At 32.8% G+C, this 14,972-nt stretch overlaps 1 protein-coding gene across 10 annotated transcripts in view; it reads left to right on the forward strand.

Annotated features, from left to right (window-relative positions):
- Positions 1 to 2,388, forward strand: part of LOC143245005 (ras GTPase-activating protein nGAP-like) — a 250,976-nt gene extending 248,588 nt beyond the window's left edge. For all 10 annotated transcript variants that reach the window (XM_076490726.1, XM_076490729.1, XM_076490725.1 and 7 more), the window contains one exon: positions 326 to 2,388. In XM_076490726.1, the coding sequence (XP_076346841.1) occupies positions 326 to 584 (259 nt within the window). In that variant the 3' untranslated portion in view covers positions 585 to 2,388. The remainder of the gene's footprint in view (positions 1 to 325) is intronic.
- The last annotated feature ends 12,584 nt before the right edge of the window (positions 2,389 to 14,972 follow it).

The following is a 14,972-nucleotide window of genomic DNA, read 5'->3' on the forward strand; positions in this document are numbered from 1 at the left end:
TAAAGCTATCTTGTTTCTGTTTTAAAGTGTGAAGCAATCTTGTAATTTAAGTTTTAAGACTAACAAGAAATGATAACAAAAATACAGAATTAAATATTATATGTACAAATTAATATGCAATCAAAAAGGCATCATGGTTCTCAGGGAAGCCATAGGTCCCACTTTGGAAAACACTATTCTAGATGAATAAATCAGGTCACAGCTGTACTTACATATTAGTATTCTTAGTAATAATTGCAATTACTATTAGATAAAACGTTTGAGATTTATTGAGGTGACGATAATTGCATCTGGCTCACATGTATTGAAATTTTGTGACTACTAGGTTGATAACTGTAGAAGAAGAGCTGCGACGTGAGCAGCAGGAAATGCAAGAGCTAATTGTAATCAAGCAGAAGGTGATTGAAGCACAAGAGAGAAAAATCCATTCTCTTGATTGTGCTAATATGCGACTGATGAATGCACTGAGCCAGCTGAAGGAACGTTACAAACTTCAGGGACAAAATGGATTATCAAATTCATCTCCATTAAAAGTAGCTCTCATGGAAAATGGAGAACTTCCTTACAAGAGTAGTTCTTGCTAATTTAAATGCAGTTGAATGTCAGTTTACTTAAAGGCTTCCACCTAGATGACTTGTGCCTCCAGGATGTGGTGCTAACAAGTTGTTGCTGTTAAAAGTATCAGCCAGTGGTGTAGTTTGCATTGAGATTTTTGGAAAAAAATTGTCACATTTTGTGACTGCTGGTTTTCAAAATAAATTTAATGATATGATTTCTTCAAAAAAACAAATGCAATATTGTATGAATACTTAAGTAGATGAGTGCTGTTATTTTTATTGTACCTTTAGTAGTATCTCTTTTATATTGATGCATATGATTATAATTATGTATTATAATTGGAATGTCAAATGACTACCAGAATCTTCCATTGTCACCCAACTTTCCTCAAGTTCTTGTTAAAACTGTAGATACAAAGATTTTCTGTTCCATAAATTTAATAGCAAGAAAGAAAGATAATTTATTGGAAGAACAAACTTTTTTTTACACTCATGTAAATTATTTGGGAAGTTTTAACAGCTTCAAACACATCAGGATGAATCAACAATATATTTTTTTCAGTTCCTTGGATGCATATGATAAACGTGTTGTCAACTTGTTTCAATATTTCTTCAGAATTCCAATGATTTTAAATTTGCATAGTGGAGTTTTATTTATTCTTTTTTTGTAATTTTTGTGAAAACTATATGAATTCTTGTAATCCTGAAATTATACTGATTTTTCTATGGCTCTTTCAGTGTGTAATTGTTGCCTGTTTTGTAGTATAGTATGGTATACATCTATTAACTTTTAGTCTTGTAAACCTTCACTTATCATTGGACTTTTTACTAACTCTAGGTTGCTGTTAAAATGTAAAACAATGGTATTAGGAGATACCCTGTATACTTTTATTACGTTAATTACTTCCCAGAAATTGCTAAGTATTTGCTTTAGTTAATCAGATGTTACCAGTGATATTTATAGATTGATTTCAATTAAAATACATTTGTATTATTTGTTGTTCTACCCATCAAATTAAGACATTAAATGTTCAAAATTCTCTAACCCATACATTGACCAAAATCAGTCTGTACTTTATTTGGAAGCAATGAAACTAGTCTACTGTTTTTAATTCCAACTGGGTACGTCATTGTTTTTATTTTACTGGTTTTATGTTGCTGTACAGGTGCTTCACATTCAATCTACCACAAAAGTGCATTTATTTTACCCAGTAGAAAAAGAGAAAAGAAATTTACAATATAGTAAAAATAAAGTTTTGTGTTTAGTAATTCATAGTATTCATAATCTTAGCATCACTTGAATGTTCTAATGAAACTTTAACATTGATCTGAAACATAGAGAATATTGAATATTTTTTTCTTTATCTTGCACGTATTAATAATACTCTTCTTTTCTGTTGAAGCTCATATATATGGAACTTCTAAACTTCCTTCTAAGTAGAACATCATCTGTGTTTGAATTCACTTAACAGTATGTCAGTATACATCTTAAACTTGCTTGGCCATGTTTTGTTTTCATGTTTTCACATTTTTGTTCATGGCATTGTATGTATTCTATGCAGTTCATTACTTTTGAAGTATCTTTGGTGGGCTACCTGAAAAGTTTTGCTTTATTCACACAGGTCAATGTATACTACTGTACATGTATGTATTGATTATGTCAAAAATCATATTATCAAACAGTTTTTAAAGCTGTAATAGTTTTATCCACACATTCTTTTTGTTTTGGGTATTTTCATTTATGTACTTTTCATCTTGACTGTCATAGGATAATAACTGTATTTATCTTGTAAAACCACATAAGCTCTGTGAAACAAAATATTTTACTTTGTATATTAATGTTTTGCTTTGATGTTCACATAGAGTTAGATATTTTAAAAATGTCTAGAGGCTTTGAAAATGAAGACACAACTATGTGTTTTGTGCTACTTGGTTAGTAATATTTTGCTTAAAGATATGGAGACTAACTGAGGAGAAAAGATGTTAGATTTTCAAAATGCTATAGAGTGAGAGATTACAAGTCATAATATTTCATTGGCTTGTATAAGTATTAAGATTTTTTCTGTGATTTCAGTATTGAAAATTTTATCATTGCTGAAACCACATCCACATTTTAAGCTTAATACATACAGCCGTAGATTCTTCATGAAGTCGCACAAATAAACAAAATGGTCATTGAGATACTCTTATTTCTTTACTCTTTAAAAAGAAGAGTTTTCTGACAAACAAAAAATTAATAAGCCTGAGAAACATTGTTAGTTCTGAATATAAGAATTTCCAGATTTAAAAAACAACAAAACATTTACTAAACTATTGTAATATTGCTAATCTTTGACATTGAATCTCTTCTCTCAAAATAGGTAAAATAACTAAATTAAGTTTTAGTAATACTGTTAGAATTTGAACTTACATTTTTGGCTTTGCAGAATTGAAAACTTGTTATAAATTTGTTGGACCTGGTTATCTACTTTTCTCTGAAAAAGACTGTGTAGTCTCCACAGTAGGTCCATTTAAAACAAAACATAGTGAAAAGGATCATATTATAACTTTTTTATTTTCTCTTTGGGTAATTTTATTTTAGGTTTTTCTTGAAATGAAGTGCACGTGGTAATAATTTATATATAATAGGAGACAGTAAATACATTTTTTTGCTTTTTTAGCAATACAATTATATAAATGTAAATTTCTGTATGAGAAAGAACATTTTATTTTAAAAACAGGTGGTTTCCTATAAAGAATGCTTACTTTAGGAGGCCATGTTAATAGTTTAGTGTCAATTATATGGTTCTTTTTATTTTCTAATAATGTTTTAATAACTTACAACGTAGTCATAAACAATAGTCTTTAATTATGTTAATTAAGTTGTAGACTTTATTGTCATCTTAAAATTTGAAATGTTGACATCACTACTGAGGTGTGTTGCTTGAAGTTGGTAAATTTTAAGTAGTCTTGCTTTAAATTAAATAATGCGATAAACATGACAACAAATGACACAAAGAAAATAAATTAAATATATATATTTTCCCCAAAACCCAGATTACTTCACAATATGTCTGTATAAAGTTTGTACATATACATTTATATGAGTACATATGTCACAAGTATGACTGAAATAGGTAAATTTTATGATATAGGTATACCATACACAAAACATTGCGGGTATTCCATGAACAAAAGTTTGCTCAATTATCTTAAAAAAATGAAAGTTACCCATGATGAACTGGAATTTTTAGATGGATATATATTATTAAATTATTTTTAACGTTGTTCACAGCGCAAATGTTTTTTAAATACACTTTTACTTTAAATATATAAAAACAAAGTTAAAATTGCTGTATATTCGTCTACAGAATGTCACTTTATGTAGAAAGTTGTTAAACATATTGGACTACAGTTTTCTTTTTCAGAATACTGTATATTAGCTAAGTGTTTCAAATGTAAAACTTGTGTCTCTTCATTCACAAACATTTCTTATAATTTGGTACACTATAAAATAATATAAAATGACATGATCATTTACCAGAATAAACATCGTAACCCCATCGTGAGAGGATTTCGCCCCTCAACAGCTGTGGATTTGGCCAGGAAACCGAAAGTTCTTTGTTACATAAGGTATTTAGAGTGAAACCAAAGATTGTTTGAGGGGTGATGTGTTTGCTTCCTTGATAATATGTTTCTTTTAGTCGTTGTATTCCTTTTTTTAGGAAGTACAGTGTTGGTTTAGGTCTTGATAGATATCATCAAGTGTTTGTCACTTATCGAGGACAATGTGTGTTAGGATAAGGTAGAGTGATACTACCCTTCGAGATTAAACCAGGTCAGTTATGAGCCTAGCTTGTTCAAATGTGAACTTGTATTTACATTACCTGAACTTATTGTTACAAATATGTCTTAAAATATGTATAGTACAGTACACTATTGAGTTCAACATTCTGCAAAATTTTCTGTAATTTTTCTCTTTTTTTTGCAACCTTTCTAGGCCTGCGTTTTGTATATACAGTTGTTGTCATGACTTGTACTTGTGTGAATGTGTGTGTGTGTATATATATATATATATATCAGCTGTCAGTATTTAAATTATAGGAATATTTATTCTATTGAGTATTAGTCTAAGCACAAGATTTTTTTATGTAAACACTCCATGTATTTGCACTTGTAAATAAAAGTATTAACAGCTCTTTTAGGGTTGAAACTTTTTAATTTAGTTGTATTTTGCTAGAAGCCATTGTCATTCTTTTACGTAGTGTTATCCGTTATTTCATGATCTAGTAACACTATAATACTTAAGTACAAATGAGGCTGTACTCTAAGCTCACTAGATAGGAAGTCAAATTATGTTATCACATTGTTACCTTTACATTTCTCAACAGCACATTTTAAGTTTAAAATTCTCACTTTTCTATAGGCGAGCCATTCTCAGTACAATAAAGTAATTCTGTGTGTAACATTTGAAAAACTTATAATAATATACCAATATCTAGACTGCGAACTGATGAAATCAAATTCGAGGGATGATGTGGGCCACAGACAGGGTCAAGATTTTTGGAAATCAAGTTGGACCCCCCCCCCAAACAAAATTACTTCAACAAAGACTCGGATCTTTCAAACTCAAAATCAAACCTTGACGTGAAAAGAAGTTGCCTCTCGAAAGTATTCGACTGCAAAGTTAGCGAGATGTGTTCCTCTTGCACAAAACATGTGTTCGGTTGATGCTGCATGACTGGTCTAATAATAAGACGCTGCTTTGATGCCACTACTATCTTTTCTATAATACTATTAATGTCTGCTAGAATTATTGCTGCTAGCTCATCTTTCACACATCATACTCGATCCTGTAACCGATTTTTGTCTGCGATTCCAAGTGGAAAGTATCACAACAACATTAACAATGGCTGAACATGTCACAGTACTGTTTTTGAGCATATTGATGGTGGACTCATTTCTTGTATATCTCTATTTCCAGAATTAGAGAAAACCGTGAACAAAACCGGTTTATAGAGCTAAGAAACCAAATTTTGTATTGCGCAACATATGCGGCCATTACCGTGTTTTGTTTGGAAACTTGGAAGGAATTTTGATTTTTCTACTGAAAAACCAGTGCTAACTTGGACAATTTATATTCTATTTACACCAAGGAAAACTTTTTTTTAATCAACCTGTCAAAAGTTAGAACTCTCGCGAACTGAAGGTTAAAACCACGGGCACAAGCCAACTTAACTCATTTAACGATTTGAAACTTTTTATAATCTCTTATTTAACAGTTATTGACACCGAAAGGTTGCATAAAATTGTATTGGAACATTTTGAAACATCTTCCATAATGTCTCAAATGAACAACATTTCCTTGGGCCTTGCTCCTACCTTTTTAACATGGCCTGAAAATCTACTTATCGTGCTTTTTCCTCCAGATGTTTTGTGCAAAGTTATTTCAATAGTCAATTGTGTTAAATGTCCTTAATTATTAATTAGTAGACAAGAGAGAAGACACCTGGTCAACAGCACACAACACCATCTATTGAGTTACTATTGTCTGATTGAATAGTGGGGTTTGACTGTTACTCTTATAGCACACCCATAGTCCCAAAGTGCGGAGCTAATTTTCATAGATTTGTTTGTTTTGGAATTTCGCACAAAGCTTCTCGAGGGCTATCTGTGCTAGCCGTCCCTAATTTAGCAGTGTAAGACTAGAGGGAAGGCAGCTGGTCATCACCACCCACCGCCAACTCTTGGGCTACTCTTTTACCAACGAATAGTGGGATTGACCGTAACATTATACGCCCCCACGGCTGGGAGGGCGAGCATGTTTAGCGCGAACCCGCGACCCTCGGATTACGAGTCGCACGCCTTATGCGCTTGGCCATGCCGGGCCCATTTTCATAAAATGGATCCTCATGTTCATATTTATGAAGTAGTAATACAGGAAACTGGAATGTACAAACACCTACTAAAATGACGCTTATAAAAGCAATTGTTACTGTCAACTTAATTGAACTCATGAATTAATTAATACTATTTAAAAATGGTATATCATTCTTGAAGATGTATTTCCTTCTGAAGAAATAAACAACATAATGTAATTGTATAAGCTATAAAGTTTCAAATTGCATGTATTTCATTCACCTTCTAGATCACGGAAAAGTGTATTATTTTTAGCATGCTAACGTACCATGAAAACTCAAGTTCTAAAAGAGAAATGTTTTTGAAACATTATCACTAAAGCAGTGTTTTTTAATCTTGGTTCAGTCGAACCCCAGGCGTTCAGTGAGTTAGTCTCAAGGGTTCGGCGGAGGTCAAGATACACACACTGTATGTGTGTCCGTTCTGTTCACCCCACTCGTATGATTCGTGACGTTATGCTTCACTTGACCATCATTGGCTGCGGCTGATCACGTCACATCACTTGGCCCTAATATCTGTGCTGCAAGGAACTTCGTGCTCTTAGCATTCGACTTGTGACTGTACTAATCGTGGGTCATTTGTGATTTTTTTTCCCAATCTTTCAATCCCTTCATACTAACTATGTCGAGCAAAAACAGAAAGTGGTCGGACGAATACGTACAATATGGATTCACGTGTATAACGGAACATGATGGGAGTCAGCGTCCTCAATGCATGACTTACAATGCCAAGTTAAGCAATTCTAGTCTAGCACCGGCAAAACTAAGAGAACACTCCCTAAAGCTGCATGGAGATGGGAAATAGAAGAACACAACGCTTGCTGAATTCAAGGTAAAGAGAGCCAGGTTCAATGAAAAGGCTACTTTGCCTGTTCTCGGCTTTGTACCCATCGACAAACCGATCCTCACAGCATCGTACGAAGTGGCGTACTTTATCGCAAAGCAGGGTAAACCACACACCATTGGTGAAGCACTCGTAAAACCAGCTGCGTTGAAGATGGTAAATATCATGCTGGGAAAAGCTGCTGAAAATAAGTTATCCCAAATTCCTCTTTCAAATGACACCATGAACAGCAGAATAGATGACATGAATTATGACATCTTGGCTCAAGTAATTGCAGATCTGATTTCAAGCCCAGCAAAATTCAGCCTTCAACCCGACGAGACCACCGACGTTTCCATTCTAAGCCAGCTTGATGTATTCGTGCGCTATGTGAATAAAGACGAGATAAAAGAATATTTTTTTTATTTTGTAAGCCTCTTACAACAACAACTAAGGCAGCCGACGTGAAGAAACTTGTGGATGACTTCTTCAGAGATAACGATCTTTCGTGGGATATGATTTCTGCAGTTTGTTCGGATGGAGCTCCAATCATGCTGGGACGAAACTCTGGTTTTGGTGCGCTGGTGAAAGCCGATGCACCACACATCATTGTAACGCACTGTGTTCTGCACAGGCATGCATTGGCAACAAAAACCTTGCTTTCAAAACTGGCAAAAGTATTAAAAATTGTAGTAGAATGTGTGAACTTTGTGCAAAATATTGCCCTGAAGCACCGCATCTTCAAAGAGCTGTGTAATGAAATGGGCTCTGAATTCAAGTTACTTTTGTACCATTCTAACGTTCGAGAATGGTAGACATAAAAACAAAGAAAAGGAACAGACTTTGTTGCGAAAATGATATGAGAGTGGCACTTGCCAGGTTGAAGCCGCGCATTTCTGAACTTGTCTCTGAAAGGCAACAGCAAAAGTCACATTGATTTGCAGTAAATATTCATTTTTTGTGTGAAATTATGTTTTGCTCTTTGAACACAGTGATATTGTGTGCAACTGATGCATGGTTCATTTTGTGCACTAATAATATATCTACTTATGTTTTGAATTTGAAACAATCATATTTTATTTTTCCAATTACGAAGGGTTCAGTGAATGCAAGTACGAAACTTCCGGGGTTCAGCACCTCCAACAAGGTTAGGAACCATTGCACTAAAGGCTAGCTTTCTTTACAGTATTGTGAAATAAATGTGTTGAGTAAGGTTCATATCAATTTAAGTTCCCAGTAATTATTGAATTTATTATTTTGGTGACACGATATTCTTTAATATGAAAGGTTTTCCAATATGACACTAGACTTATAACGCCAAAATCTGGGGTTTGATTCTCCGCAATGAATAAAGCACAGAGAGCCTATTATACAATTTTGCATTATAATAAATCAACAGCTCATTAGAAGTTGAAAAAAAATGTCCAAATATGATTTTTTAAAAAATACGATAATTACAGTTTATACATGTGCTAGGGCTTGCGAGTTGTTATACAGAACAAATAATGTATCTTTATTCTTTGATGTACACATTGGGTAGTAGGTCAAATGTAATCCTTTGAATACAAAGGTGTATGTGTATAAGATTAGTGATTTTTTTTAGTTTGGACATTTCATCTTTAGAATAAAAAATACAACCAAAGTCTAAAAGTGCTTTTGAAAAACAATTTTGATAGCATTAATGTTATCTTACTTATTTATTTCATGCGTTCTATTAAGGAAAAGAGAGAACAACAGGATTCTTATTGCGGGTATAACTATCACCAGATGTAATGCCTTTGAGGTTATTAAAAGTTAACTCATTCTGTATAAATCTAAAAGCTGTTTGTTTGTCACGCCGATATCTCAGTCATTGCGGTACCTATCGTCAAGTATGTTTGCCTTTCTAAAATTCTACCCGTTATATGTATATATATATATAATGGAGAAAGCTCTACTTTGCTTATGTATCAGATTTGAGGTGTGATTATTAGAGATAGAGTGAGAATTATCGATATCTGATCGTTTCACACGACCTGAAATGGCTAGGTTCACTTCCTCCATCCCTTACTGATGTTGATCAACTTCAAATTACTATATGCTTATTCAACAAATCACAGAACACTTGCAAATTGATTTTACTTCTCTAATTCAGGACCATGCTTATGAATTAATTGCTATAGTATTAGTGCTGTTTTTCTTTTTTACACTCGCAAACATTTCTATATAGACATTTCTTTTAATTTGGTTATATATGCTTGCAAACAGTTCCCTAAAAAGGACCATTGAGAATAATTATATTATCTGTTCGCATATTTCACATATGCACTACATGGCCAAAAGTATGTGGGCACCCCTTCTAATAAATAGGTTCAGCTATTTCAGCCACACCCATTGTTAAGGCGCATAAAATCAAGCATACAGCCATGCAATCTCTATAAACAAATATTGGCAGTAGAATGGGCCATACTCGGTGACTTTTCACGTGGCACTGTCATAGGATGCCATCTTTCTAACAAGTCAGTTCGTCAAATTTCTGCCCTGGTAGAGCTGTCTCAACTGTAAGTGCTGTTATTGTAGAGTGGAAACTTCTAGGAGCAACAACAGCTCGGCCACGAAGAGGTAAGCCACACAAGCTCACAGAACGGGACCGCCGAGTGCTGAAGCGTGTAACGCATAAAAATCGTCTGTTCAGAAAATCAAGAGGTGACACTGCATGCCGCGTGTCAGCAAAATTGTTTCACGTGCCATAGGTTCACCACCATTGCTCTAGATGATAAAGCATAGATGATGAACCAACTACAATAACATCATCAAATCTTTCATTCACAAGTCATGGAGCCCTGTTAAAGTTAGAATGAAGTCACTGATTCATGAAAAAATAAAGATCGTTGTCAGCGCTCCTCAGCAATATAATAAGAAAGCTGAAATTCTACTAAACTTGATATGCTCCAGTGATAATCTAACGTAGAATTATCGTGGAGAATTAGTGAAAAACCGTCCCAAACAGTAACATAATCGACCTATTCAACAACGTGCTGCCAAAACAGAAGAATTTTAACCCTACAGAGTTGAAATAAATTTGCTAAACGATTATCAAATATAAATATTTTCTGAATATGTTGGAAATGTAGACAGATGTAAGTATGTAAAATATGACACAAGTGTTGGAAGACTTAAATGTACTGTATGTAAATAGGATCATTTTTTATAATGTATTATCATTATGTATTAATTTGTGTCTTGGCTGTCATCATTCGCCGTTATAAGCCTTTTAAACTTCGTAATATCTTGAGTTGTCTAAGAATTAATCTCGTCTGTTGTAAAGGTCAAACTATTATTACTGTTAGATAAATTTAATGGTAAAATACAAATAAAAGTGGACGGCGTATAAAATAATGTATATTAAAACCTTACCCCACATATCCTGCTAGTTTCAGTGCAGTACAGCCTTTATGTATACCTATAAAAGTACGAGGTAGATCGTAAGTCTAAATCAGGTTAAAGACTGGTTAATTAGACAAGATACGTACACTTTATATAAACTAGTAAAATTAAAGTTTTCGAGAAACAAACTATTGTTCGGGGATCCATGAGCAATGGCAGGCGAATTTGATGGGTCTTTCTAATTTAAGTCAATATAACAATCAGTTTAATTATTTACTCGCGTGTAACAACGTGTTTCCTAAGTATGCATGGGCTATTACACTCAATGATAAGAAAAAATGCAGCACTTGTAAAATCTTTCAAATATATTTCAAAACAGGGTGAAAACCTTGTAAACGTCAAACCGATGCTGGGACAGAGTTTACAAATAGTCTTTTTAAACGACATCTCAAAGGCACAAAACTGAGGTATATACTATGTAAAAACTACACTGACAAACATCACATCAACGTTATTTATAAAATACAATGTGATAACTGCCACGACTTCTATATTGGAGAAACAAGTAGTAAAATGGAAACCAGATTTAAAGAACATAAAAAGTCACCTTCACACGTTTTCGAACACTGCAAGTCAAATAAACACAACATAACCATAAAAACACTCAAATACTAAATAAAGAAACAAACGCAAAATTAAAGAAGCCTTACTTATACAACAACTTAAGCCCAAAATAAACCAATACAAAGGAACACCTTTATATATATATTAAAATATAATATAATAAATAATAATAATAAAATAAATAATATAAAATTGTATATTCAAACATCTAAGCCCTCCCTCTACATACCGACACTCAGTTACACAACCCCTTTCAAACATGTGGTCAGCTTCCGGTCAGTTACCTCTCTCTTTCTTTGTGAACCTGACGATGACCGAAGAAGGTCGAAACGTTGTTCACTGCTCTACGTAAAGTTTTCTCAACCCAAACGAGCCGTATTTACATATATATTTCTCTACAAGTGGGTTTTCTCGACATCACTGATTATTCTGCAATAGCATTTTCAGTACTGAGGTTTTGAATATCACGCACATGTTTAGATATTCGATCATGTTTCGGTCGGAAAACTTCTTAAGCATATATTCTAGAGCATCTCCCACAAGTTACTTCATAAACAATGCAGTTATGTTTAATACACCACGTTTCTTATATGCTGAACTCGGTATTAATGACTGAAAGGAGAAGCGTGTTTTATTAATACTATTTTAATGGATAATTCTGATTTTCTAATTATTATATTCAGTTTTGTGATGATATTATCCCTTACATATGGAACCACCCCAAATAACCTGAGCTTATAAATGTGCTTTATTTATTCCTATAGTGCAAGAAAACATGTCTTTTTTGTTTTGCTTATCAAAATTTCTTAATTTTCGTATAAATTCCTGACAATAGCATTTTTCTTTAAAAGAGTCATCAGGTCTTCCTTAGCCTTCTTCCAATTTTTTGTTATTATAAACTTTGTCAATCCTATGAGAAAAACATTAACTCTTTTGTTTAGAACAGGGGGATGATGCGAAAGGAAATGCAAACGAAATACACTGGTAGATGGCTTGCTGAAAATACCAGTAATAATTTCTTCATTCTTGACACTGCAGTGGTTAGAAACGATAAATTTCTACCTGGTATGGCATGAGCAATTGAAAATTTTATGAATGGATAAATGGTATTCAAGAACACATTGAAACTAACAAGAGACTCTAAATCAGTGTGCTACCCTCTATATATGTCATCTATGAATGTGTACCTGTCTTCTAAGAATTAAATGCTTTCAATTCAAACACATTCATAAAAATTACAACTAAAACTACTGCTACTATTTTGATTTTTTAAAACTAAATTTCTTGTTAAATCTTACATATTCGCTATTTAACACAAACCTCAAAGCTCGTTCTAAGCAATCTTGAAATGCTTTAAAATTCTATATCATTTCTGTTTTCTTTAATCAGTGTCATAACACTATTGTTATATCCCTTCTTCAATTGGGATACTAGAATATAATTCAACAGTATCCATATTGGAATTATTATTAAAAAGGTGTGAGTCATTTCGTAACTGTTGAAGAAAATTATGTGTGCTGTTTATACGAGCAGGGAGTTATCCAATAACGGGTGCAGCAGTATATCTCGAACCATGATATACTTTCTGTCGGAAATCTGCAAGTAGATAGTGTGAATATAAGGGATTGAGCAGACTTATGATCTTTAGAACTACCGCGGAATTCAGGGACTTGACTATTATGTGGATTTAGACTATCCACTGGCTGTGTAGCTACAGGATTACCTTTCTTTAATTTGTTTAAAATAATTCTACTTTTCCACGTGTTTTTGTAAGATATTTGTATAATTTTAAATAATTATATTCATTTGATAAATGAGCACAAATCTTTTACTCGCAGTTATTCTTTATTAAAACCACAAATATTTTACTTTTATCGGATTCTTTAATTATAATGTCAGTGTTACCTTTTAATTTATATAGAGCTTTCGTCTTCTGAAAAGTAAAATTAGGTTTCATTGTGTAATTATGAAATTTCCTTAATATACTCAACATTTTTTTTTATAAACTCCTGTCATGGTATTTTATGTTATATTCTGTCCTTCTACTGTGTACCCCATTAGTACCGCGGTATGTCTGCAGACACACAGTTAGGAACCCGCTTTTGATGCTCCTGGTGGGTTGGCCACAAATAGCCCAGTGTGTGTCTTTGTGCTTAACTACAAATAGACATTTTACTGTTGATGTCTTAGGATGATTGTCATGATATAAAAGACTGTTTAGTGTAGATGCTATTAATTAATTTATTTTGCGAGTGAATATTTTATGATTTGGTTTTGTTCATAACAAGAGAGTTAGATGCAATTATTTTTAAATGAATGTTATGACAAGTTCATTTACTTAACTTGGTATGTCGTATGATGTGTTCATAACTCGCTCATGTTAGGATTCTAGAAAGTTGAGTGAAATTTATTGATGTTGGGGATATATAGTAAGCAGGCGACTTAATAATAAAGATATAAATAGTGAAAGATAAGTGGAAAACAGTAGACCAAGCAGAAGAGAAACAAAGTAAAGTCAGTAAAATAGACGTTCGGACAGAGAAGGAAGGCCTAACAATTAACATAGACCCAACGGCTGATATATATAAGAGTAAGATTAACGGTGTTGGAAATAATAAGAATAGTTCATTTCGTCAAAAAGAGTTCGAAAGTAATTGAACTTGCATGTGTGGATTTTGACAGAAAGTAGATATTTATTAGCAGTAGGCTAAATACGAAAAAGGAGCAGACGATTTTAAAAGTATAGAATACAACCGTAGTAAGTTGACTAAATATAAGTGAACTATGCTTCGAAAATTTGGTGATGGTAATAAAGATGAATGTTTCAGTTTGTTATTTTAAATTATAAAGCAAGTGAATAGGCCTTAGTGGAATTTTGACAGCAAGAAGAGAACTATATGTTGTTTATGATATAACTATAGTTATCTACAGTGAAAATAATTTGTTTTATGTAGTTTAACTTGTTCTGAACATATATATATGTATATGTATTATTTTGAAAACAAGTAAAGTGACTGTCGTTCGTTTATTTATTTATTATTTTAATATATTGCTCACAAATCACAAACACCTAAGCTCAATAACAGCACAATATACATTTTAACTAAGTATATGTAATACAAAAATTAGTTTCCGTACTACTGTCGAATTGCAGCCAGTTTTGTATTGGTAAAAAGCGATAGAAATAAACATGAATTAGTATCGCAAATAATGTGAAGAATACAATTACGCTATATAATCATGTAATATTTGATAAATTGGTAGGAACTGTAGAGCGTCTTGGGTTAAAAGACAGTGAACTACGGTAATCTGTTAAACAACAACGTGAAGTAGAGAGAGAAGAAAGTAAACAGAGGAAAGAGGGAGAAAGATGAGAAGATAAAAAGAAAATACAAAATGCTTGATAGTATTTTAATATGATCTGATGTTATTTAATTATATAATTGTAAAACTTATAATTTTATTTGGTTACAACGTTATTATACTGAAAAAGTAAATAGTGTTTTAGAAAATCTGTCGTTTCTTTTCATCCAGCCAAAGTGACAGGGTCTGTTAATCTCTTAAAGATTTCTTTGGCAATGACTTATGGGAGACAAAATATAGAACTGAAGTAATATTTTTACACGCCTTTTATTTTGAATCTGCAATAGAGAAACGAGCAGGAATATGAAAACATATCTCCAATTGATATCATTTTTATTACAA

Source organism: Tachypleus tridentatus, chromosome 2, assembly GCF_004210375.1.
Source record: "Tachypleus tridentatus isolate NWPU-2018 chromosome 2, ASM421037v1, whole genome shotgun sequence".
Taxonomy (NCBI): domain Eukaryota; kingdom Metazoa; phylum Arthropoda; class Merostomata; order Xiphosura; family Limulidae; genus Tachypleus; species Tachypleus tridentatus.